Source organism: Diorhabda sublineata, chromosome 8 (genome assembly GCF_026230105.1).
Source record: "Diorhabda sublineata isolate icDioSubl1.1 chromosome 8, icDioSubl1.1, whole genome shotgun sequence".
Taxonomy (NCBI): Eukaryota; Metazoa; Arthropoda; class Insecta; order Coleoptera; family Chrysomelidae; genus Diorhabda; species Diorhabda sublineata.
The window spans coordinates 30,340,075-30,367,139 of record NC_079481.1 but is presented as its reverse complement, the minus strand read 5'-3'; the positions used below and the strand labels follow the sequence as shown (position 1 = coordinate 30,367,139).

General features: G+C 34.3%; 3 protein-coding genes across 7 annotated transcripts; all 3 read left to right on the top strand.

Moving 5' to 3' along the window:
• Positions 1-657: 657 nt before the first annotated feature.
• LOC130448305 (hornerin-like) lies at positions 658-11,744 on the top strand. Its single transcript, XM_056785592.1, has 10 exons — positions 658-730; positions 2,130-4,952; positions 5,058-6,772; positions 6,835-6,932; positions 7,004-7,886; positions 7,948-8,045; positions 8,144-9,593; positions 9,646-9,743; positions 9,811-11,386; positions 11,445-11,744. The coding sequence occupies exons 1-10, from the start codon at positions 658-660 to the stop codon at positions 11,742-11,744; spliced, it is 9,114 nt and encodes a 3,037-aa protein (XP_056641570.1).
• A 1,329-nt stretch (positions 11,745-13,073) lies between these two features.
• LOC130447374 (uncharacterized) lies at positions 13,074-17,053 on the top strand. 5 transcript variants are annotated; one of them, XM_056784162.1, is made up of 4 exons: positions 13,074-13,175; positions 14,569-14,725; positions 15,805-16,118; positions 16,363-17,053. In XM_056784162.1, the coding sequence occupies exons 2-4, from the start codon at positions 14,584-14,586 to the stop codon at positions 17,011-17,013; spliced, it is 1,107 nt and encodes a 368-aa protein (XP_056640140.1). In that variant the 5' UTR covers positions 13,074-13,175; positions 14,569-14,583; the 3' UTR covers positions 17,014-17,053. The 5 variants fall into 5 exon arrangements, with proteins under 5 accessions (XP_056640140.1, XP_056640141.1, XP_056640144.1 ...); XM_056784163.1 differs by lacking the exon at positions 13,074-13,175 and adding an exon at positions 14,410-14,514 and having other exon boundaries at positions 16,363-17,052; XM_056784166.1 differs by lacking the exons at positions 13,074-13,175; positions 14,569-14,725 and adding an exon at positions 14,758-15,458 and having other exon boundaries at positions 15,537-16,118; positions 16,363-17,052.
• A 3,442-nt stretch (positions 17,054-20,495) lies between these two features.
• Positions 20,496-27,051, top strand: LOC130447464 (uncharacterized). Its single transcript, XM_056784294.1, has 2 exons — positions 20,496-20,812; positions 24,414-27,051. Exons 1-2 carry the CDS (start codon positions 20,569-20,571, stop codon positions 25,712-25,714), a joined length of 1,545 nt encoding a protein of 514 aa, XP_056640272.1. The 5' UTR covers positions 20,496-20,568; the 3' UTR covers positions 25,715-27,051.
• The last annotated feature ends 14 nt before the right edge of the window (positions 27,052-27,065 follow it).

The following is a 27,065-nucleotide window of genomic DNA, read 5'->3' as shown; positions in this document are numbered from 1 at the left end:
CCGTTCGACATATCCAATTATTATAAATAACATCGTTTAAGATAAAAATATATTATTTTTAATTCGAACGTTATCGTCTTCTTCTTGCCCTTTAAATTTCAATATCGACTGTCATCGATCGAATATTAACACCAAATTGACGTCAATTAAAACTGCATACCGCGAAAATCAATCAAAGCGTTCAATCTGCTATGCAGCACCTACCCGAAGTACATAATGTACGATCGCAACCGTTATTTGAATATCAAGTGGATAAATCAAAACGGATTGTTAAGTGTATTTAATTGTATAAAATGTTTACTAATTAATTCTACATGATAAAAAACAAACAAAACGAATGTTATGAATACAAAATTAACGTTGGGAGTTGTTTATTATTTTTATTATTAAAAGAAGAAGAGTCAGTACCTAACTTCATAGTATCAACCCCGGTAAAACAAACTTAATAATAATTTCCAAATTAGTAGATAAAACACTTACTTGGAACAATCATCAGGAAAATATAACCCCCAAATGAAACTCAAAGTCATGCAAATATCTTTTGTGTATCCCCAAACAATACTAAAGTTATATTTTATATTAAAAAGTATCATAACCTCATTTTTATTTGTTGTTATTACCTAATTGAAATATTTTTTTTTCCAGATAACGTACATTATGAATGTCCCGGGTTCCGTTTTGGTAGCTACTATAATTTGTTTAATTACGATTACTAATGGTTTAGATTTAGGTAAGTTTTAAATATTAACATCGTGTAGATAGACGAAAAACTGTATTTTATAATAATAAATTAAATTTTAATCTTTCAATCGACTTTTAATAATTTCGAATGAAACCCTCGAACGAGAAACATTTTTCTGTACCTACATACGTCCTTCAATAGTCAGTCGTACTATTAACAACGTACTGAGATCGGTCGATAATGGTCTGTAGAATATTTATCGATATGTGTTCAAGTCAAAACGATCTTCGTGTATTTGCTTTTTTGCATTTTTAATACGAAAATAAAGTACGAAGAAGTTTATACTATAAAGTTAACGATATTACGAATAAATTTCGTGCAATAAAATACGTTTATTTTTTAAACTGTCAAACTAGCAAATTATTATTGTTAGTAATAATAATAAAGATAACGTTACTTTACATTCCGTAGCACTAATACACACACACAAACACAATAGAAACAAAGATATTTTATTGTAAACAAACTATTAATTGCATTCTGGATGTTTCTTTTCACTTTTTTAAAACAAATTGAGTAGATGATAATTAGATTACCGATACAGACAATACTTCATTGTATGATTTATTGCATAACTTTAAGGCGCTGTTGACTCTATTTAATTAATTTACATAATATTACTACATTTGTTTTTTTATTATTAACTTTTATTATTAACCATTGAGTATTCAATATTTACATAGTTTTTCAAATAGATTATTAAAGAAATTAAATTTGAGTCGTATATACTAAAGTTAGATAATCGATGCGATCAATACTTGTACGTATATTATATTGCATACTTTTAAGGCGTTATTAACGTGGTTCATTTATTTACAAAATATTCCACCAAAAATATTTCGTTATTATTACTTTCGTTTTTAATACATATCAATGTATCCTCGTATATTTACTAAGAAATGTTAATGACCTTTAAATTTAAATTTTTACGTATACAAACCGAATATATTCTACTTCCTCTGCTATAAATACAATTCAAAAGTTTATTAACATATAATTAGACACAAGTGAGAAAAAAAAACTGTAATAAATAAACTTAAACAACAAGTTGTGACGAGAAATATATTATATTCTCATAAAACCTGTTTTTTACTACATTACATTCTTCGGGTGTGTGTGTGATTAAAGGAATTAATAAGATTGAAATTAACCTTCACGTTTTTATGACAGTTTATTGAACTAGATTTGACAGGGCGTTCGTAATAAATAACTTCATGTTGAATTACTATCTATTTATAAATTTTTAAAATCACACAACTTCGTAATGATGATTATGGGTACATTTACGTCTAAGAGTTCAATAAAACAACTTAAAAATCATACTTGGATTTATTAGCTCGATATATGTTGATTCCACCAAAAAAAAAAAAATTATTTTTCGTTACAGATTTCTATCCGACCGGAGACGGTACAGCTTTTTTCTACAGTTCTCAATTTAGTTGCCCCGGCGAAGGATTCTATCCGGACTCCGACAATTGCACGATATTCTACAGGTGTATTCGAAACGGTCAAAATAATTTTAGTCCGATAAGATTCGAATGTGCCAACGGAACAGTTTTCGATCCGGCAACGACAACTTGCAACTACCCGTACGCCAGTAGTAGAGAAGAATGCGGTGGAAATGCTATAGAAGAAACATTCAAACCTGTCACTGGTCCAATAACAGCAGAAAGTACGCAGTCGACTCCTAATTTGGGCAACAGTTGCAGCCGAGAAGGTTTCGTGGGAGATCCAGTCGATTGTAAAAAGTTCTATCGATGCGTATCAGACGGTCGAGGGGGATTTATTAAATACGAATTCAGTTGTGGAACCGGCACCGTTTGGGATCCTAATATCCAATCGTGCAACTTCGTTTGGGCTGCGAATAGAGCCGAATGCCTTGGAGAAGGAGGTACACAGTTACCCAAAGTTAGATACGCTAGCGATAATTTGAGCTTTAATCAAACCACCTCCAATCAAAATTCATCCCAAGTCAATTCCCAAAGCAGCAATTCTTTTAGCAATAGTTCCAGTTTCTCCTCTAGCAGCAGTAGTAGTAGTAGTAGCAGTAGCAATAGTTCTAGCTCTAGTTGGAGTAGCAGTAATAATTCGTTACAAAACGGTAGCAGTAGCGATTCGCAACAGAATAATAATAGCGGAAACTGGCAACAAAACGGAAACAGTGGCAGTGGCAATTCACAACAAAGTGGTACCAGTAGCAACAACAATTCCCAACAGTTTGGAAGCAATAATTCACAACAAAGTGGTACCAGTAGCAATAACAATTCCCAACAGTTTGGAAGCAATAATTCACAACAAAGTGGTACCACTAGCAATAACAATTCACAACAGTCTAATAGCAATAATAATTCACAACAAAGTAGTACCAGTAGCAACAACAATTCCCAACAGTTTGGTAGCAATAATAATTCACAACAAAGTGGTACCAGTAGCAATAACAATTCCCAACAGTTTGGAAGCAATAATTCACAACAAAGTGGTACCAGTAGCAACAACAATTCCCAACAGTTTGGAAACAATAATTCACAACAAAGTGGTACCAGTAGCAATAACAATTCACAACAGTCTAATAGCAATAATAATTCACAACAAAGTAGTACCAGTAGCAACAACAATTCCCAACAGTTTGGAAGCAATAATTCACAACAAAGTGGTACCACTAGCAATAACAATTCACAACAGTCTAATAGCAATAATAATTCACAACAAAGTAGTACCAGTAGCAACAACAATTCCCAACAGTTTGGTAGCAATAATAATTCACAACAAAGTGGTACCAGTAGCAATAACAATTCCCAACAGTTTGGTAGCAATAATTCACAACAAAGTGGTACCAGTAGCAATAACAATTCACAACAGTCTAATAGCAATAATAATTCACAACAAAGTAGTAGCAGTAGCAACAACAATTCCCAACAGTTTGGTAGCAATAATAATTCACAACAAAGTGGTACCAGTAGCAATAACAATTCACAACAGTTTGGTAGCAATAATAATTCACAACAAAGTAGTACTAGTAGCAATAGCAATTCACAACAAAGTAGTAGCAGTAGCAACAACAATTCCCAACAGTCTGGTAGCAATAATAATTCACAACAAACTGGTACCAGTAGCAATAACAATTCACAACAGAGTAATAGTGAAAATACTTCAAATTCAACAGGTGACCAAAGTTCTTCTGGTTCGTCTTCAGGCCAAAACCAACAGAATCAACAAGGTTCTTCTTCTAGCTCCAATCAAAATCAACAAGGTTCTTCTAGTTCTAGCCAAAATCAACAAAACCAACAGGGTTCTATGAGTTCCGGCCAGAACCAACAAGGTTCTTCTTCTAGCTCGAACCAAAATCAACAAGGTTCTTCTAGTTCGAACCAAAATCAACAAGGTTCTTCTAGTTCGAACCAAAATCAACAAGGTTCTTCTAGTTCGAACCAAAATCAACAAGGTTCTTCTAGTTCGAACCAAAATCAACAAGGTTCTTCTAGTTCTAGCCAAAATCAACAAAACCAACAGGGTTCTACGAGTTCCGGTCAGAACCAACAAGGTTCTTCTTCTAGTTCGAACCAAAATCAACAAGGTTCTTCTAGTTCGAACCAAAATCAACAAGGTTCTTCTTCTAGTTCGAACCAAAATCAACAAGGTTCCTCTAGTTCGAACCAAAATCAACAAGGTTCCTCTAGTTCGAACCAAAATCAACAAGGTTCTTCTAGTTCTAGCCAAAATCAACAAAACCAACAGGGTTCTATGAGTTCCGGCCAGAATCAACAAGGTTCTTCTTCTAGTTCGAACCAAAATCAACAAGGTTCTTCTAGTTCTAGCCAAAATCAACAAAACCAACAGGGTTCTATGAGTTCCGGCCAGAATCAACAAGGTTCTTCTTCTAGCTCGAACCAAAATCAACAAGGTTCTTCTAGTTCTAGCCAAAATCAACAAAACCAACAGGGTTCTATGAGTTCCGGCCAGAACCAACAAGGTTCTTCTTCTAGCTCGAACCAAAATCAACAAGGTTCTTCTAGTTCGAACCAAGATCAACAAGGTTCTTCTAGTTCGAACCAAAATCAACAAGGTTCTTCTAGTTCTAGCCAAAATCAACAAAACCAACAGGGTTCTACGAGTTCCGGCCAGAATCAACAAGGTTCTTCTTCTAGTTCGAACCAAAATCAACAAGGTTCTTCTAGTTCGAACCAAAATCAACAAAACCAACAGGGTTCTAGTAGCTCTAATCAAAATCAGCAAAATCAACAGAACCAACAAGGTTCTTTTGGTTCCAACCAAAATCAACAAAACCAACAGGTGGAAAATAGATGTACGACAGAAGGTTTCATTGGAGATGACAGAAATTGTACCAAATTTTATAGATGTGTTAGTAATAATCGAGGAGGTTATACTCAGTATGAGTTTAATTGTGGAGATGGTACGGTTTGGGATCAAGAGAAAATCACTTGTAACTATCCCAGCGCTGTAGGCGGCAGATGTGGTACTACCGATAACCAAAACCAACAAAACACTGAAAATCAAAATGCTAACCAGCAAGGATCCAACAATCAAAACCAACAAGGATCAGGAAACCAAGGATCCAACAATCAAAACCAACAAGGATCAGGAAACCAAGGATCCAACAATCAAAACCAACAAGGATCAGGTAACCAAGGTTCCAACAATCAAAACCAACAAGGATCAGGAAACCAAGGATCCAACAATCAAAACCAACAAGGATCAGGAAACCAAGGATCCAACAATCAAAACCAACAAGGATCAGGAAACCAAGGATCCAACAATCAAAACCAACAAGGATCAGGAAACCAAGAATCCAACAATCAAAACCAAGGTTCCAACAATCAAAGCCAACAAGGATCAGGGAACCAGGGATCCAGCAATCAAAACCAAGGTTCCAACAATCAAAGCCAACAAGGATCAGGGAACCAGGGATCCAGCAATCAAAACCAACAAGGATCAGGAAACCAGGGATCCAGCAATCAAAACCAAGGTTCCAACAATCAAAGCCAACAAGGATCAGGAAACCAAGAATCCAACAATCAAAACCAAGGTTCCAACAATCAAAGCCAACAAGGATCAGGAAACCAGGGATCCAGCAATCAAAACCAAGGTTCCAACAATCAAAGCCAACAAGGATCAGGAAACCAAGAATCCAACAATCAAAACCAAGGTTCGAACAATCAAAGCCAACAAGGATCAGGAAACCAGGGATCCAGCAATCAAAACCAACAAGGATCAGGAAACCAAGGATCTACTAATCAAAATAACGCAGGACAAATAACAAATGAACAATGTGTTAAAGATGGTTTTGCAGAAAATGACAAGGACTGTAGTAAATTTTACCGATGTGTGGGAGATGGAAAAGGAGGTTTTATTAAATATGAATTTTCGTGCGGCAAAGGAACAGTCTGGGATCAAGCATCATTTTCTTGTAATTACCCCTCAGCAGTAACTGGAAAATGTAATCAAGATCAACAGAACCAAGAAAATGGTCAACAAAATGGAGGAAATGGATCAAATCAAAATGGCAACCAAAACGGAGGAAGTGGGTCAAATCAAAATGGCCAACAAAATGGATCAAATCAAAATGGAAACCAAAACGGAGGAAGTGGATCAAATCAAAATGGACAACAAAGTGGATCAAATCAAAATGGCAACCAAAACGGAGGAAGTGGGTCAAATCAAAATGGATCAAATCAAAATGGACAACAAAATGGATCCAATCAAAATAGCAACCAAAACGGAGGAAGTGGGTCAAATCAAAATGGACAACAAAATGGATCCAATCAAAATGGTAACCAAAACGGGGGAAGTGGGTCAAATCAAAATGGATCAAATCAAAATGGACAACAAAATGGATCAAATCAAAATGGCCAACAAAATGGATCAAATCAAAATGGACAACAAAATGGATCAAATCAAAATGGCAACCAGAACGGAGGAAGTGGGTCAAATCAAAATGGCCAACAAAATGGATCAAATCAAAATGGTCAACAAAATGGAGGAAATGGTGGATCTAATTCAGAGAATAACCAGGTAATTGTCTTATTTTTTATGTAATAAATGAGAACCATTTTATATGTAAAACCAATTTGCAGGGATCCTGGAACCAGACAAATATTTCCAGCGGAGTTGGATCTACTTGTTCAGAAGAAGGATTTTTAGGTGATCCGAATGACTGTGGAAAGTTTTATAGGTAAGTGATGAAAATGAAATCAACTTTTATAACCATGAATTTTTTGATATCCCAAATTTTTCATTTGCCAGATGCGTATCCAACGGACAAAATGGCTACACCAGGTATGAATTTTCTTGTCAAAAGGGCACCGTATGGGATACTGTACAAATAACTTGTAACTTCCCTTGGGCTGTATCGGGAAAATGTTTTTCATCAGCTCCTGGCACTCCATCCAATCAAAATGGTCAACAAAATGGAAGCACTGGATCAAACCAAAATGGTCAAGAAAATGGTGGAACTGGATCGAATCAAAATGGAGGAACTGGAACTAATCAAAATGGTCAACAAAATGGTGGAACTGGATCTAATCAAAATGGAGGAACTGGAACTAATCAAAATGGCCAACAAAATGGTGGAGCTGGATCAAATCAAAATGGAGGAACTGGATCTAATCAAAATGGTCAACAAAATGGTGGAACTGGATCTAATCAAAATGGTCAACAAAATGGTGGAACTGGATCAAATCAAAATGGAGCAACTGGATCTAATCAAAATGGTCAACAAAACGGTGGAACTGGATCAAATCAAAATGGAGGAACTGGATCTAATCAAAATGGTCAACAAAACGGTGGAACTGGATCAAATCAAAATGGAGGAACTGGATCTAATCAAAATGGTCAACAAAATGGTGTAACTGGATCAAATCAAAGTGGAGGACCTGGATCTAATCAAAATGGTCAACAAAATGGTGGAACTGGATCAAATCAAAATGGTGGCACTGGATCAAATCAAAATGGTCAACAAAATGGAGGAACTGGATCAAACCAAAATGGTAGTGATGGATCGAACCAAAATGGCCAACAAAATGGAGGCAGTGGATCAAATCAGAATGGACAACAAAATGGAGGCAGTGGATCAAATCAAAATGGACAACAGAACGGAAATGATGGATCTAATTCACAAAATAATCAGGTAATCAATTTTTGCATGTAATTAATTTGTGAAAATATTGGACGCATCTATCATATTGTAGGGTTCCTGGAACCAGACCAATATTTCGAGCGAAATTGGATCTACTTGTTCAAAAGAAGGCTTTTTGGGTGATCCAAATGACTGCGAAAAATTTTATAGGTACGTAATGAGATCGCGGTGGATTTTTTAAGAAATGATTCGAGGTTTCTAAATATCTATACGTGTTTCTATCTTCTCGCTTCTTTTTCAATTGACAGATGCGTTTCCAATGGACAAAACGGCTACATCAGGTATGAATTTTCATGTCAAAAAGGAACCGTATGGGATACTGTACAAATAACTTGTAACTACCCATGGGCTGTATCCGGAAAATGTTATTCATCGGCACCTGACACTCCATCAAACCAGAACGGAAGCGATGGATCAAATCAAAATGGCGACCAAAGCGGAGGAAGCCAACAAAATGGAGATAATGGCTCGGATCTGAATAATCAGCAAAATGGGTCGAATGGTCAGCAAAACGGAGGGAGTGGATCCAATCAAAATGGCCAACAAAATGGGGGAGCTGGATCTAATCAAAATGGCCAACAAAATGGAAGTAACGCATCGAATGAAAATGGCCAACAAAATGGTGGAACTGGATCAAATCAAAATGGTCAACAAACCGGAAATAATGGATCAAATCAAAATGGCCAACAAAATGGGGGAACTGGATCTAATCAAAATGGTCAACAAACCGGAAATAATGGATCAAATCAAAATGGCCAACAAAATGGGGGAACTGGATCAAATCAAAATGGCCAACAAACCGGAAATAATGAATCAAATCAAAATGGCCAACAAAATGGGGGAACTGGATCTAATCAAAATGGTCAACAAACCGGAAATAATGGATCAAATCAAAATGGCCAACAAAATGGGGGAACTGGATCAAATCAAAATGGCCAACAAACTGGAAATAATGAATCAAATCAAAATGGCCAACAAAATGGGGGAACTGGATCTAATCAAAATGGCCAACAAAATGGAAGTAACGCATCGAATGAAAATGGCCAACAAAATGGTGGAACTGGATCAAATCAAAATGGCCAACAAAATGGGGGAACTGGATCAAATCAAAATGGTCAACAAACCGGAAATAATGGATCAAATCAAAATGGCCAACAAAATGGTGGAACTGGATCAAATCAAAATGGTCAACAAACCGGAAATAATGGATCAAATCAAAATGGCCAACAAAATGGGGGAACTGGATCAAATCAAAATGGCCAACAAACCGGAAATAATGAATCAAATCAAAATGGCCAACAAAATGGGGGAACTGGATCTAATCAAAATGGCCAACAAAATGGGGGAACTGGATCTAATCAAAATGGCCAACAAAATGGAAGTAACGCATCGAATGAAAATGGCCAACAAAATGGTGGAACTGGATCAAATCAAAATGGTCAACAAACTGGAAATAATGGATCAAATCAAAATGGCCAACAAAATGGGGGAACTGGATCAAATCAAAATGGCCAACAAACCGGAAATAATGAATCAAATCAAAATGGCCAACAAAATGGGGGAACTGGATCTAATCAAAATGGCCAACAAAATGGAAGTAACGCATCGAATGAAAATGGCCAACAAAATGGTGGAACTGGATCAAATCAAAATGGTCAACAAACCGGAAATAATGGATCAAATCAAAATGGCCAACAGGTAATTATCATATTTTGCATGTAATTGAAATTATTAACATGAAAATTCGCAGGGAACCTGGAACCAGACCGATATTTCAAGTGAAGTTGGATCTACTTGCACAAAAGAAGGCTTTTTAGGTGATCCGAATGATTGCATGAAATTTTATAGGTATGTAATGATGTTATATGGAAAAAAAATAGACATGCTTCTTATTTCGTATAATTTGAATTGACAGATGTGTATCTAACGGACAAAATGGCTACATCAGGTATGAATTTTCATGTCAAAAAGGAACTGTATGGGATACTGTACAAATAACTTGTAACTATCCATGGGCAGTGTCTGGAAAATGTTATTCTCCAGCACCGGGAATAGCGTCAAACGAAAATAACCAACAAAATGGAGACAATGGATCGAATCAAAATGGCAGCCAAAACGGAGGCACTGGATCCAATCAAAATGGTCAACAAAATGGAAGTAATGGATCAAATCAAAATGGCCAACAAAATGGAAATAATGGATCGAATGGAAACGGCCAACAAAATGGAGGAAATGGGTCGAACCAAAATGGACAACAAACCGGAAATAATGGATCAAATCAAAATGGCAACCAAAACGGAGGAACGGGATCGAATCAAAATGGACAACAAAATGGAGGAACTGGGTCCAATCAAAATGGCCAACAAACCGGAAATAACGGATCAAATCAAAATGGCCAACATACCGGAAATAATGGATCAAATCAAAATGGCAACCAAAACGGAGGAACGGGATCGAATCAAAATGGACAACAAAATGGAGGAACTGGGTCCAATCAAAATGGCCAACAAACCGGAAATAACGGATCAAATCAAAATGGCCAACAAACCGGAAATAATGGATCAAATCAAAATGGCAACCAAAACGGAGGAACAGGAACCGTTCAAAATGGACAACAAAATGGAGGAACTGGGTCCAATCAAAATGGCCAACAAACCGGAAATAACGGATCAAATCAAAATGGCCAACAAACCGGAAATAATGGATCAAATCAAAATGGCAACCAAAACGGAGGAACAGGATCGAATCAAAATGGTCAACAAAATGGAAGTAATGGATCGAACCAAAATGGACAACAAAATGGAGGAACTGGGTCCAATCAAAATGGCCAACAAAATGGAAATAATGGATCAAATCAAAATGGCAACCAAAACGGGGGAACAGGATCAAATCAAAATGGTCAACAAAATGGAAGTAATGGATCGAATCAAAATGGGGGAACAGGATCAAATCAAAATGGTCAACAAAATGGAAACAACGGATCAAATCAAAATGGCCAACAAACCGGAAATAATGGATCAAATCATAATGGCAACCAAAATGGGGGAACAGGATCAAATCAAAATGGTCAACAAAATGGAAGTAATGGATCGAATCAAAATGGAGGTACAGTTTCCAACCAAAACGGACAACAAAATGGTGGAACTGGGTCCAATCAAAATGGCCAACAAATCGGAAGTAACGGATCGAATCAAAATGGCCAACAAAATGGGGAAATATCGTGCCCGATTGGTGAGTTGGACGGTAACCAAACAACTTTAATCTGCCCTACAGGATTCCGAAGACACCCCCGGTACTGTAACTTGTTCTACCAATGTACTACGAGTAAAAATGGGCACGATTTCAAAGTACTAGTGTTAAGTTGTCCGGATGGATTGTTGTTCGATGATACGAAAATTCAATGTTTACCTCCAAACGAAGCTAGCACCTGCACGAGTGAAATCGCTTCAAGTACTCTATATAGACGTTTAGAAGCGAATTCAATTCCACCAGTAAGTACCAATATTTCATAAAAATCGTTTTTCCTCGAATAATTTCCGTCAATTTCAGTTCCAGGTTGCGAATACGAACCGCCTTTGTCCAACAGAAGGTACTCACAGTCTAGAATCCACAGCTTGTAGTCCCAATTTCGTCAAATGTCTAAAATCCAGTAGACGCGATCGATATTTGGAAGGTTACATGTTCAAATGCCCCGAAGGTTTCTCCTATTGGACTATAAGTCGACGCTGCGAACGCAACTACAGACTCATAGACTGCGCCACCACTCCGAGTGATACTTTCAACCGGGAAGTACCCACGGAATACGATAACGTTTCTCTAAGAAGAAGAAAAAGCGCCTACAACTGGTAAAATTATTTCGAGCGAGAGTTTCGAGTCGTTTTGCGGATCCGCGATGAAATTCGAATCAAATATCACTGGAATTATATTTTTTATTACTAACCAAAACGTTCTTAATGAAACTCTCGGTATAATTCAGAAGTTAAGTCACCTTATTTTATAACCTGCATAAAGGTAATTGATTATAGCGATTCATTCGGAAATAATTCGACGTTCCGTTTTCCCATATCGAAAAATAAACACATTTAACTCATCTCCTAACCTCAAATTCCATTTATATCAAGTATATCAAGCTCACTCGGTATATCAATTCTCAATTTACCGTATTCAACGCCATCTATCACCCTATCAAACAACTATATCAACGTAGGTAACGGTAAAGACAGAGAGAAAGCGAGTAGGTAACTGTAAAGATAGAGGGAGCGGGTAGGTAACTGTAACGATAGAGGGAGTGGCTTGTAACTGGTTTTATATATTTCGACTCTCTTTTTTTCTAATTAAAACAAAATTTGTGATTAAAATGTATCTAATTAGAATATTTCTTTATATTTAATAAGCGAATTTTAACCTCAAAATATTTTTCGTTTTTCTTATACTATATATCAATTACTTTTATATAACTTGTATGGTAACGCTTCTACCGCTTTTATAACCATAGGCGTTACCGACAAATCGTATAACGGGATGTAATTCATTAAAAAAAAAAAACATCGACGTGTAATTTTTTTTTATCGAAACCACGAATTAAATGCTTTCGAATAACTCCATCTATCGCTCCACGTCTGGACTGGCTTAACGTAGTTTCGTAGCGACCGATAAATGTGATTTAATTACAGTGTTGCCGTATTTGAAATGATTATTCGGAATATTAATCGAACGCCTATGGTTGTAATTAATGCAAATTCGACTGATCTTTATATTAGGAATAATTAAAAAGCAGTCGCGGAATTGAGATGATTCATTTCAGTGCCGCCTCTTGGGTATTTGGTTATGGTTATTTATTTTTGTCCTAACACGTACTATAATGATAATTTTCACGAAAACAACTGTTTGTATCGTAAATTTTTGTAAAAAAACAATAAATAAATTCATTACAATTTGATATTTGGTATTATTTCTATACAATCAATACATAAATAACTAATTTCTATGTATATAACGGCCCTCTACTACCAGGAGCACATAATCGACGATGGTAAATGGCAGTGCAAACTTGTAGGGGATTAGAAGCTCAAAATATTTTATGTTATTTTACCTAATAGTACGCCAATGATTAAATATAGTTTAATATTTAATTCAACGTTAATTATTTATAGTTATAAAAATTCAGAACCGGAATTTGTTTAGATAAAAGTCACACTTCAGTTCAAGGATGTAACACTACACATTTTTCAAAAATGAAGATATTTCTTCAGTATATAGTTTTATAATTCTACCTTATGGGTGAGTATTACAGTTTTTTCATTTATTTTCACTGGAACTTGTATCGTTTTCGAAATTAATACTTTTATTTTTATGCCAAATCTATTTTATTTGTAGGTATAAAAAGTTATTAAAATCGTAAAGTAATTTTTGAAATCTACATCGAATTTCAATATAAAAACTTATGTCTATTATAATATAATTTATAATTCCTTTGAAACCGTTCCAAAATAATAACAAATTATAAAAAACTTATGCCCACCTCTAGCAAGGGTTACAGACATAGATATTTTTAATTTGGAATGTCGAGTTTTCACTTTGTTTTTCGTGCAGTAATATAATAATAAATATAATTCATACAAACTAATGTATTTTTCCATATATTAATAGCCTTACAAAAACTTTTTTTAAATGAAAAATGCTACCATTATTTTATTCTTCTTTTCTAAATTTCTTTTTGACAAGACAAGCATCATAGAGATGACTAATAATAATTTACCAATATAGGCAACCAACATTGCATGTATTATTGTTTCATTAAATATAAAGTTACTGAGTATTTAACACGCATTGCATAAAAATAATCTAAATATTGAATGTTGTTATTGAAATAATAATTATTATTAAACAAAACAAGCAAACAAATCAAGTATTTAGGATGATATTAAAATATTGTTAGTTTATAGCAGAAATAACTGTCCACCTCTAGCAAGTGATACAGACATAGATACTTTTAATTTGGAATGTCGAGTTTTCACTTTGTTTTTCATGGAGAAATATAATTCATACAAACTAATGTATTTTTCTATATATTTATAGCCTTACAAAAACTTTTTTTAAATGAAAATACTGATGCTACGATTATTTTATTCTTCTTTTCTAAATTTCTTTTTGACAAGACAAGCATCATAGAGATGACTATAATAATTGACCAATATAGGCAACCAACATTGCATGTATTATTGTTTCATTAAATATAAAGTTACTGAGTATTTAACACGCATTGCATAAAAATAATCTAAATATTGAATGTTGTTATTGAAATAATAATTGTTATTAAACAAAACAAGCAAACAAATCAAGTATTTAGGATGATATTAAAATATTATGTTAGTTTATGGCAGAAATAACTGTCCAACTCTAAGAAGGGATACAACCATTGCATAATAAGTAAAATAATATTCACTGAATGGTTATTGCAAATGGCGTGACGGCAATATCCGATTTACCATAGGCGTGCTATTTTATAGTAAATTTACGTATTTAAAATATAAGCCAATAAAAGTATGAAATTTCTCAAACGTCAGATTATTGTATATGTCAAATTATTTATCTTATACTCGAATGCAATTTAATAAAAGTAAGTTGAATTACATATAGAAACAATCTCTATTAACCGAGGGTGATTTTTTAGAAACTAATTGAAACTATGAGCAAAATTGATTCTGAAGAAAAATCACCTCTACTGTTTATTGTAGAAGATGAAGTTCCCGCAAAAAATGGCTATTTCGAAGGTCGTCGATTTAATGATATCACGGCGGGAGCAACGACAGTTTTAACGCATTTTCCCAGTAAGTAATTTTGACATCAGGCAGCCATTTTTAGTCCTATTTCGTAACCGTGTACACTTTGTTTCCTTATTTATTTTTTTTATACTTTTGATGCTTGATATTAAGTCTCGTACATTTGTCAATTGATATATGAGGTAGTTATAAAAAGTTTTCGATTTTAACAATTAAACAAAATATATTTTCGTCAATTGTCAATGACGACAAGTCTACAAAATGGCCGACATTTTAGTGAGAACGTTTTAATTTGATACAGGGTGTACCCGAAAAACTTTTAAACGTTTTATACCCTCGTTTCTGAGTTATAAGCGTTTAAAGTTGCGAAATCCGAAAAAAATCATCGTAAATTCGATTATTTATTGAAAATATTTACGAGAGGCATTAAAATCAACGAATTAATCAATCGACGAAGGATATTTATTCGAAATTATACAAACTGGTACGTAAAAAACAATTTGCAGTACCACGTTGTTATTTTTTTCATAAAACATTTGTTTATTTATATAAAAACGACCTTGAAACACCTTAATTACTATAAAATACATAGGAAATTGTTAAAATTACAATCGACGCATGAAATGCAGTGTATAAATTTCAAATTGATTATTATTTTTAATATGGTACGTGCTAATGCTTGTTTAGATTTTTCGCAAAGTGAAATGGAATTAAAATTGATTTTACCGACACTACAAACACATCCGCGCACCCATAAACATCCAGAATATTCTTTTTAAAGGTAAGATCGCTTACAAAATCAAATAATCTTCATTAAATCACCTCAAAACATCTCGTTACAACCAACGTTCACTTTTAGGTTAGATTTTTCTTTAATATAGGTTAGGTTCTATCATATTCAACAAACGGAAACACGTGGAAGCGACCCCTAGCGATAACAACCGACGTAGAGCTGAAAGAAGAAGTTTTAAGCCAGGTTCGCATCGCGGCGACGGATTACAACGACTCAAACGTATAGAAGAAGAATTATGGAATCGTTAAATGCGTCAATTAGTGCCGATAAACACGTTTTTACTTAAAAAAACCTCCAATAAATACTATTAAATGCGAAGTATTTTGTTTTATAGATTATATTAGTTCGTGTTGGATAGCGACGGCTCTGTCGGCTCTGATATTCTTCATGATGATCTTACTGGTACTATCGACTATAACGGCGGCCAGTTTGCGAGTACCTAGGTGCGCGGCATCACCACGAACCGGCAACACTACCATCCATCTAGTTCACGTACACGATTCGTTCCATCCGGACAATCGAACCGTCAAATTCGTAAGGGAAATCTTGGGGTTGTATCCCGATTACGATATGAGATTATTGGAAATATACGACAAACAACAGCACGGTTACAACTTGGAGTCGATGAGCACCGAAATGAATATCGAGGTAAATGCAAATTAGATACTTCATTTTTAAATTATCCGATGAATTGTTGTTGTTTTCCCTTTTTTTTTGTATTTAAAAATGCGTTTTCGGCGGTTAAAATCGCCGCCATGTTGGTAAACTCGAAGTACGTTAATGACAGATATGACGTATACGTATCGGCGTTGCCATATTGTCGAAACTTAAGTAGAAATCCGTAAATTGGATTTAATCGTTTATTTTATCGGAAATATTACGAATTTTGCAGGAGAATTCGAGTTTTATCGAAAATACATCCGCGTCCGGTGTATCGACGTCGAAAAGACAGAAGATATTGAAAAGAAGAAAGGAAATAGAAGACGCCCAGATGTTATTGAATATGTTATTGCACGCTAGATTGGTCGATATAAACGAACCCTTGAAAACAACCCCTAAATCTATGAGTAGTACAAAAAAATCGGTGGAAACTATGGAAAAGTTAATAGACGATTACCCTAAGATAACCTATAAAAATACGACTTATCCCGAAGCATTTTCCGACTCGCCCCTGTATCCTCATTACCTGATTATGGACGATAAGTTGAGGGTGTTCGCGATTCGAGTGCTGCAAATATGGCAGTACGGCGGCATCAGCTTCGACATCGAAAACCCGAATTTGGATTTGCACGAACGCCATTTTGTAATACCGGAAAAAGTGGCGAACGGCGACGAGTTCGAGGAAACGGTCGTTGTGGACGAAAAGGCGTCGAGATTGGAAAGTAAAGTGGCCTGTCACGCGTTCTTCGGACAGATCTTGATGATTTTGAGGAAGGCCGATAAACATACGACCGTCAACGAAATCATGAGACGAACTATCAAAAGTTTTTGTAAAAATTACGCGGCTGGCTTGGAGAATTGTAAAAATTACGCGACTGTTTGAAATATTTTTCTTATAAATATATTTTTTTAGTTTTCAAAATGTTTTTATTTCGATCAAATCCTACACGTCGTCTTCGGTTCGAGTCTCGAGCCCCGACCAAAGTTTGTTTTACCACCCTAATTGGACCTAGTAACGTCGAAACTGCTCTCCTTGCAATTGCGAACCATTGGGGGTATTGATATCGACCATTTGACATCAAATTGTTTAAAGGAGACGTAATTAGACTTAGATTTCTACCCGACAGGTGGTTCGCAGTTGGAATTTAAGATGGCGCCAGTTGAAAAGAACCAAAAAGCGACGCCCTTCGACGTTGTATTCTATTTAAATCTCGAGCCCCAACGAGAGTTTGTTTTACCACCCTAATTGGACCTAGTAACGTCGAAACTGCTCTCCTTGCAATTGCGAACCATTGGGGGTATTGATATCGACCATTTGACATCAAACTGTTTAAAGGAGATGTAATTAGGCTTAGATTTCTACCTGACAGGTGGTTCGCAGTTGGTATTTAAGATGGCGCCAGTTAAAAAGAACCAAAAAGCGACGCCCTTCGACGTTGTATTCTATTTAAATCTCGAGCCCCAACGAGAGTTTGTTATACCACCCTAATTGGACGTAGTAACGTCGAAACTGCTCTCCTTCCAATTGCGAGCCAATGGGGGGTATTGATATCAACGATTTGACATCAAAATGTTCAAAGGAGATGTAATTAGACTTAGATTTCTACCCGACCGGTGGTTCGCAGTTGGAATTTAAGATGGCGCCAGTTAAAAAGAAACAAAAAGCGACGCCCTTCGATGTTGTATTCTATTTAAATCTCGAGCCCCAACGAGAGTTTGTTATACCACCCTAATTGGACGTAGTAACGTCGAAACTGCTCTCCTTGCAATTGCGAACCATTGGGGGTATTGATATCGACGATTTGACATCAAACTGTTTAAAGGAGATGTAATTAGGCTTAGATTTCTACCTGACAGGTGGTTCGCAGTTGGTATTTAAGATGGCGCCAGTTGAAAAGAACCAAAAAGCGACGCCCTTCGACGTTGTATTCTATTTAAATCTCGAGCCCCAACGAGAGTTTGTTATACCACCCTAATTGGACGTAGTAACGTCGAAACTGCTCTCCTTGCAATTGCGAACCATTGGGGGTATTGATATCGACGATTTGACATCAAACTGTTTAAAGGAGATGTAATTAGGCTTAGATTTCTACCTGACAGGTGGTTCGCAGTTGGTATTTAAGATGGCGCCAGTTAAAAAGAACCAAAAAGCGACGCCCTTCGACGTTGTATTCTATTTAAATCTCGAGCCCCAACGAGAGTTTGTTATACCACCCTAATTGGACGTAGTAACGTCGAAACTGCTCTCCTTCCAATTGCGAGCCAATGGGGGGTATTGATATCAACGATTTGACATCAAAATGTTCAAAGGAGATGTAATTAGGCTTAGATTTCTACCCGACCGGTGGTTCGCAGTTGGAATTTAAGATGGCGCCAGTTAAAAAGAAACAAAAAGCGACGCCCTTCGATGTTGTATTCTATTTAAATCTCGAGCCCCAACGAGAGTTTGTTATACCACCCTAATTGGACGTAGTAACGTCGAAACTGCTCTCCTTGCAATTGCGAACCATTGGGAGTGTTGATATCGACCATTTGACATCAAACTGTTCAAAGGAGACGTAATTAGACTTAGATTTCTACCCGACAGGTGGTTCGCAGTTGGAATTTAAGATGGCGCCAGTTAAAAAGAACCAAAAAGCGACGCCCTTCGACGTTGTATTCTATTTAAATCTCGAGCCCCAACGAGAGTTTGTTATACCACCCTAATTGGACGTAGTAACGTCGAAACTGCTCTCCTTGCAATTGCGAGCCATTGGGAGTGTTGATATCGACCATTTGACATCAAACTGTTCAAAGGAGATGTAATTAGGCTTAGATTTCTACCCGACAGGTGGTTCGCCGTTAGAATTTAAGATGGCGCCAGTTAAAAAGAAACAAAAAGCGACGCCCTTCGATGTTGTATTCTATTTAAATCTCGAGCCCCAACGAGAGTTTGTTATACCACCCTAATTGGACGTAGTAACGTCGAAACTGCTCTCCTTCCAATTGCGAGCCAATGGGGGGTGTTGATATCGACGATTTGACATCAAACTGTTCAAAGGAGATGTAATTAGGCTTAGATTTCTACCCGACAGGTGGTTCGCCGTTAGAATTTAAGATGGCGCCAGTTGAAAAGAACCAAAAAGCGACGCCCTTCGATGTTGTATTCTATTTAAATCTCGAGCCCCAACGAGAGTTTGTTATACCACCCTAATTGGACGTAGTAACGTCGAAACTGCTCTCCTTCCAATTGCGAGCCAATGGGGGGTATTGATATCAACGATTTGACATCAAAATGTTCAAAGGAGATGTAATTAGGCTTAGATTTCTACCTGACCGGTGGTTCGCAGTTGGAATTTAAGATGGCGCCAGTTAAAAAGAAACAAAAAGCGACGCCCTTCGATGTTGTATTCTATTTAAATCTCGAGCCCCAACGAGAGTTTGTTATACCACCCTAATTGGACGTAGTAACGTCGAAACTAGTCAGTGGTTACAAACTAGCTGCTAGCTAGCTGCAGACTACTGCGAATGCAATTTTATGACATTTGGAACCATCTACTCATTCGATATGTCCTAGTTGAGAGCCCTAGGTGGAGGAAAATCAGAAATCGAGTTTATCAGGATCCGGAACACTCGAATCCCGAACCGTCTCGACAACCTTGACCTTTCCTTTAATTATTCGCCGCACCATTGATCCGGTGCACTTTTAAAAGTTGGTACTTCGTAAACGTCATATTTATTTGACAAGTGACAGCGACATCCGTGTGTCATTTATCGAATGATATACGTAAAAGTTAAAATATATAAAACTGTGAATTTACTTCGTGTGCACTATAAAAACTAACGACGATATTAATTAATACTTTCCATAGTTTAATAACAGTATAATTCGCCATATTCCGTATCTTCTGATCGAAGCAATAAATTAAATTTCGAAATTTATTACGTAAAAGGATTATTATGTCCTTTTTTATCGTCTCCGGGATATCGACGGACACGCAAACGTTTACGTTTAATCCTAATTCTGATTGCGAGTTTCTTCGCTTTTAGTTTAATGACGGTTTCAACTGTAAAATCTACGAAAATGAAGAAGATTTTTTCAATTTTAATTCTTCATTTATTGGTGGATAGTTCGAGGAATGCAACTTGCAAGAAACTTTCGTACCAGACCTTAGTGTCTAACTGTTTGGACGACATTATTAAGAACCAATTCAAAGCCACTCGAACCGCTCTGGTGACGATATTAGTGGGAAATTTGGAGTCCCCTTCGGGGGAAATACTCGACGAAATGTTAATAAAACTCCAGACATCGTCTCCGTTGTTTATTTACGCCACGATCACGGGCGATTTGGACGTGGAGGATTACAACGAGAATATTTCGCAGAAGTTCGACACGGAATTTTATTTGATCGTGTTGGACGACGATCGCCGAGTGGAAGACGTTTTGGGTAATATCAAAATGACGCAAACTTTCAATCCGTACGCGATGTGCTTGATTTACTTGGAAACCGATGCCGAAGATAAGGAGGATCGCGTTAGAGATATTCTCGAGATGTTTTTTAGAGCCCGGTTTCGATCGACTGCTGTTTTGGTACACGAAAATCAGAGTTTATTTAATTTGTTTACTTTTAATTTTACGCCTTTCGTTAAGGAGACTTGCGAGGCGCCTAATACTTTGAATTTGGTCGATCGGTGTGTACGTGGTAAGTACGAAAATAGGCCAGTCATTTTATTAACGCTATTATAAATTAAATGTGAATTTTAATGAAAATGGTGAGTTTTATGATAAAATTAGCCCAGACAAAAATTGTAGATCAGATAATTGTCTATAAAAAATGTCTGAACACTTTTTTTCTAATAGGCACCGTTTTTGAGATATAATGTTTTAAAATTTTTGAATCGCTTTATTTCAAAAACCGTCAATTTTAGGAAAAAAAGTATTACGACATTTTTTATAGATAATTATTTGCTCTACAATTTTTATCTGAGCTAATTTTATCATAAAACTCACCGTTTTGGTTAAAATCGAAAAAAACTAGTTTTTATAATCTTTAACCGGTAATAATTTTTTTTCCGAGCGTCGTATCGATGAGAAATTTTCAAATTTCATTTATAATACTGTTTTAAATAATCCTGCCAATTTTCAACTGGTTACGATTTTTTTTACTTCGGAAGTCTAAATTGACCGGACTAATGACGCATTTCAAAAATTATTGAATCGATATAATCATAATCGATTAAACTGGTGACTGAATCGACTCGTTAACAATTTTTTTTTATTTTTTAAACCAAAAAACGAGTCCACGATATTATAAAATTACTTTTCGCTTTATTTCAAAAACCGTCAATTTTAGGAAAAAAAGTATTACGACATTTTTTATAGATAATTATTTGCTCTACAATTTTTATCTGAGCTAATTTTATCATAAAACTCACCGTTTTGGTTAAAATCGAAAAAAACTAGTTTTTATAATCTTTAACCGGTAATAATTTTTTTTCCGAGCGTCGTATCGATGAGAAATTTTCAAATTTCATTTATAATACTGTTTTAAATAATCCTGCCAATTTTCAACTGGGTACGATTTTTTTTACTTCGGAAGTCTAAATTGACCGGACTAATGACGCATTTCAAAAATTATTGAATCGATATAATCATAATCGATTAAACTGGTGACTGAATCGACTCGTTAACAATTTTTTTTTATTTTTTAAACCAAAAAACGAGTCCACGATATTATAAAATTACTTTTCGCTTTATTTCAAAAACCGTCAATTTTAGGAAAAAAAGTATTACGACATTTTTTATAGATAATTATTTGCTCTACAATTTTTATCTGAGCTAATTTTATCATAAAACTCACCGTTTTGGTTAAAATCGAAAAAAACTAGTTTTTATAATCTTTAACCGGTAATAATTTTTTTTCCGAGCGTCGTATCCATGAGAAATTTTCAAATTTCATTTATAATACTGTTTTAAATAATCCTGCCAATTTTCAACTGGGTACGATTTTTTTTACTTCGGAAGTCTAAATTGACCGGACTAATGACGCATTTCAAAAATTATTGAATCGATATAATCATAATCGATTAAACTGGTGACTGAATCGACTCGTTAACAATTTTTTTTTATTTTTTAAACCAAAAAACGAGTCCACGATATTATAAAATTACTTTTCGCTTTATTTCAAAAACCGTCAATTTTAGGAAAAAAAGTATCACGACATTTTTTATAGATAATTATTTACTCTACAATTTTTATCTGAGCTAATTTTATCATAACACTCACCGTTTTGGTTAAAATCGAAAAAAACTACTTTTTATAATCTTTAACCGGTAATAATTTTTTTTCCGAGCGTCGTATCGATGAGAAATTTTCAAATTTCATTTATAATACTGTTTTAAATAATCCTGCCAATTTTCAACTGGGTACGATTTTTTTTACTTCGGAAGTCTAAATTGACCGGACTAATGACGCATTTCAAAAATTATTGAATCGATATAATCATAATCGATTAAACTGGTGACTGAATCGACTCGTTAACAATTTTTTTTTATTTTTTAAACCAAAAAACGAGTCCACGATATTATAAAATTACTTTTCGCTTTATTTCAAAAACCGTCAATTTTAGGAAAAAAAGTATTACGACATTTTTTATAGATAATTATTTGCTCTACAATTTTTATCTGAGCTAATTTTATCATAACACTCACCGTTTTGGTTAAAATCGAAAAAAACTAGTTTTTATAATCTTTAACCGGTAATAATTTTTTTTCCGAGCGTCGTATCCATGAGAAATTTTCAAATTTCATTTATAATACTGTTTTAAATAATCCTGCCAATTTTCAACTGGTTACGATTTTTTTTACTTTGGAAGTCTAAATTGACCGGACTAATGACGCATTTCAAAAATTATTGAATCGATATAATCATAATCGATTAAACTGGTGACTGAATCGACTCGTTAACAATTTTTTTTTATTTTTTAAACCAAAAAACGAGTCCACGATATTATAAAATTACTTTTCGCTTTATTTCAAAAACCGTCAATTTTAGGAAAAAAAGTATTACGACATTTTTTATAGATAATTATTTGCTCTACAATTTTTATCTGAGCTAATTTTATCATAAAACTCACCGTTTTGGTTAAAATCGAAAAAAACTAGTTTTTATAATCTTTAACCGGTAATAATTTTTTTTCCGAGCGTCGTATCCATGAGAAATTTTCAAATTTCATTTATAATACTGTTTTAAATAATCCTGCCAATTTTCAACTAGGTACGATTTTTTTTACTTCGGAAGTCTAAATTGACCGGACTAATGACGCATTTCAAAAATTATTGAATCGATATAATCATAATCGATTAAACTGGTGACTGAATCGACTCGTTAACAATTTTTTTATTTTTTAAACCAAAAAACGAGTCCACGATATTATAAAATTACTTTTTGCTTTATTTCAAAAACCGTCGATTATAGGAAAAAAAGTATTACGACATTTTTTATAGATAATTATTTGCTCTACAATTTTTATCTGAGCTAATTTTATCATAAAACTCACCGTTTTGGTTAAAATCGAAAAAAACTAGTTTTTATAATCTTTAACCGGTAATAATTTTTTTTCCGAGCGTCGTATCGATGAGAAATTTTCAAATTTCATTTATAATACTGTTTTAAATAATCCTGCCAATTTTCAACTGGTTACGATTTTTTTTACTTCGGAAGTCTAAATTGACCGGACTAATGACGCATTTCAAAAATTATTGAATCGATATAATCATAATCGATTAAACTGGTGACTGAATCGACTCGTTAACAAAATATAAAAACTTATCAAAAACTAGGTTACCTATCAGCTGTGAGCGACACCTAACCTGGAATATAACGGATTTTCGGTACAAATTTCGAGTTAAAAACTTACAAAAACATATTTTTAAACTCATTAATAAAGTTATTAATTGGATAATTGTATTATTATACCACATAATCTAGTTGATAATTGATGAAAATAAATCTCACAGTTAACTTAGCTCGATGTTTAGATTTCAAATTCAATAATTCATATAATAAGTGGTTGTTGAAAAGAGAAACTATTTTTATTTGTTAATCATATCAACCATACACAATAAGGATAATAATTTAATAAATAAATAAATGTAATAAGCAGTTTAAACCGGTTAGAGTCTGTTATACAAAAACTGCGTAAAAACATACGGCGCAGACATTGTGTGATAGATAGCGCGTAGTGTACACCGTTGCCAAGTTTTCAGTTACAAAATCTTTAATGTTTAACTGTTATGTTTTAGGAAAAATGTTGAACAATTCCAAGACTTATTTCGAAAAAATACACATCACGGATTTTTCTAATTGCAGTTTGAATATTGTGACGAAACCGTATCCTCCGTTCGTTATAAACGATAAACGCGGCTTCGAAATCGATTTACTTAAAATAATTGGTGAAAATTTGAACGTCCGTTTCCGTATAAACGTACACGAAGACGAAAACTGGCGGGAATCAACGAATAACACACGAGAAGGTTTAATAAATTACGTCCTTGAAAAGAAATACCTCGGAATAGGAAACATCGGTATTGGAAATATACTAGATAACGAATTGGAATTTTCTTATAGTTACCATTTAGAACCGATAGTATTCGTCGTACCCATAGCACGAGATATACCAAGATGGCGGATACTGACAGTTATATTTACGACGCAGATGTGGGGGATATGCATAGCAACAATCGTAGTTTTCGGTTGCGGTTTCTGTTTAAATAAAAAACACGAAAATTATAAAAATCCATTTTTAACGTCGTTTCAAATAAGTATAACGCAACCGGTACATGTATTCCCAAAAAACGATATAAATAGAATACTATTCGCAGCACTTAGTGTTTTAAGTATAATGTTAACTTCAGCCTATACTTGTACTTTGATAAAAGATCTGAAAAATCCCATGAAAGAACATCAAATATCCAAAAACAAAGAAATACTACAATTATCCGAAACTTTACGGTACAAATTCGGCGGTGAATCGATTTACAAACAACTATTCGATAAAGAAATAATCGAAACTAATTATCAAACGATGTCTGGCGTGAATGATACTACGAAATATTGGATAAAAGAAGTAGCAGAAAAAAAAATTCTATGGACTTTGTCGAGTGCACATTATGTTAGATATTTAATAGCTATAAACAGTGACGTTACAAATGAAGGTGACGACCAACCGAAAGTATACGTTGCCAAATTTCATTTCAGTTCGTACCCTTTGAGTATAGTAGCTAGAAAAGGACATTTCATGCTCAATTCCATCAATGAAGTTTTAAAAAAAATGCTCGTCAGTGGATTAGTCGATTTTTCGTGGAGGAAATACGAAAGAAAAATACTAGAAGAAGAATCTCGCGATTCACGTATAGATACGGTTCCTTGTGAACCTTTATCTATACAACATTTACAAGGAGCTTTCGTCGTACTTGTTTTTGGGTATATTTTCGGCGTATTGATGCTTGTAGTCGAAGTGTTTATCAAAAAAATAAAGCTTCACAACAAGATTGTCGGTATAAGAAAAAGTATAATCAAGAAAATCCTCAAAAAAAATAAATAGAACGTATAGAAGAGTCAAAATGTTTCTTAAATCATTTATAATTGTCGACCAGTTGGCAACGTTGTAAATAAAGTGTCTGTACAATCTCCATAGGCGTAACATAGTATTATGTTTATTTAAAAAAATAAATTTAGTAATACGTTAAAACATGTGACAAAAATAAACTATTAACAAAAAACTTGATATTCCTTATTCGAAATTGTCTTCAACATGTATCATAACTACTTCTTGAAATCTATTTAATCAGTTATTTGTTGATGATGACATGCTGTCACAGAGTTTTCGATGTTTTTGAACATGCTGTCTACTTCCATATAACCCAATATATTGTGATTACTTGAAAGTCACTTTAAATAATGCTTTTAACTTTGTTTTTAATTTTTTTCATTGCTGTACCTAATTAAATATAAGATAATATCATTATTTATTCATAAAAACGTACTATTTTAGTTTATACATAAATAAATAGATTTTTTAATTTACTAAGTATATACAATTTATTTATATATTAAGATTAAATCTTCTTAATCTATAAAAAAACAACATTGTATTTGCATAAACCGATTTTCTATAGAAATTAAAAACGCACGCCACTGAATTCTGAGTAATCATCCAATAAACACACGTGTTCGTCTCATCTCAGCTGACGCGATGTATCAACTCATCAACGAACACCTGCAACCTAATAATTTTGCTTGTAACATTTTTAAGCGGGAATAACACACTAATATATACAGATTTTCATCATTACAATGTAGTAAAATGTTTTTAATTTGAAATCGACGAATCAATCTATTTTACGTCAAATGACGTGACGTTTCCGGAATCCATATAATAAATATTTCCGTTTCCGTGTGTAGTCCGTCTCAACTTGTATATAAATGTCATTATTTACCTTTTTATAATTCTTGATAAAAAGTTCAATAAACAATTATGTTTAAGAAAAAGATTTTTGTTAAATAAAACGTAGAACTGAAATATTATTATTACGTCATGTGTCATTGAAATAACTAAATGACTCATATGAATTCATAAAAAAGAAAACTGATTTATTGTTAATGCACACAATTATTCATAAAATAGAATTAGGAAGATTTATTTTTTCCTTAAATTGATCTTCACAATCAACTGTATATATAATCCTGTAAAGTATATTATGCCATAGGTGCTTGTATTGTGTGTTGCATTACTAGTAGGTCTGGTAATCTCTTTTTTTATGCTACAATGTCATTCGCATAGAACGCAAAGTATGTTTGATATTTGCAATACGATAACAGTACTAATAATAAATATTTAAAAATGATTATTTCAAACAAATAAAACTACTCAAAGTCGAACTTTATTTTTATTT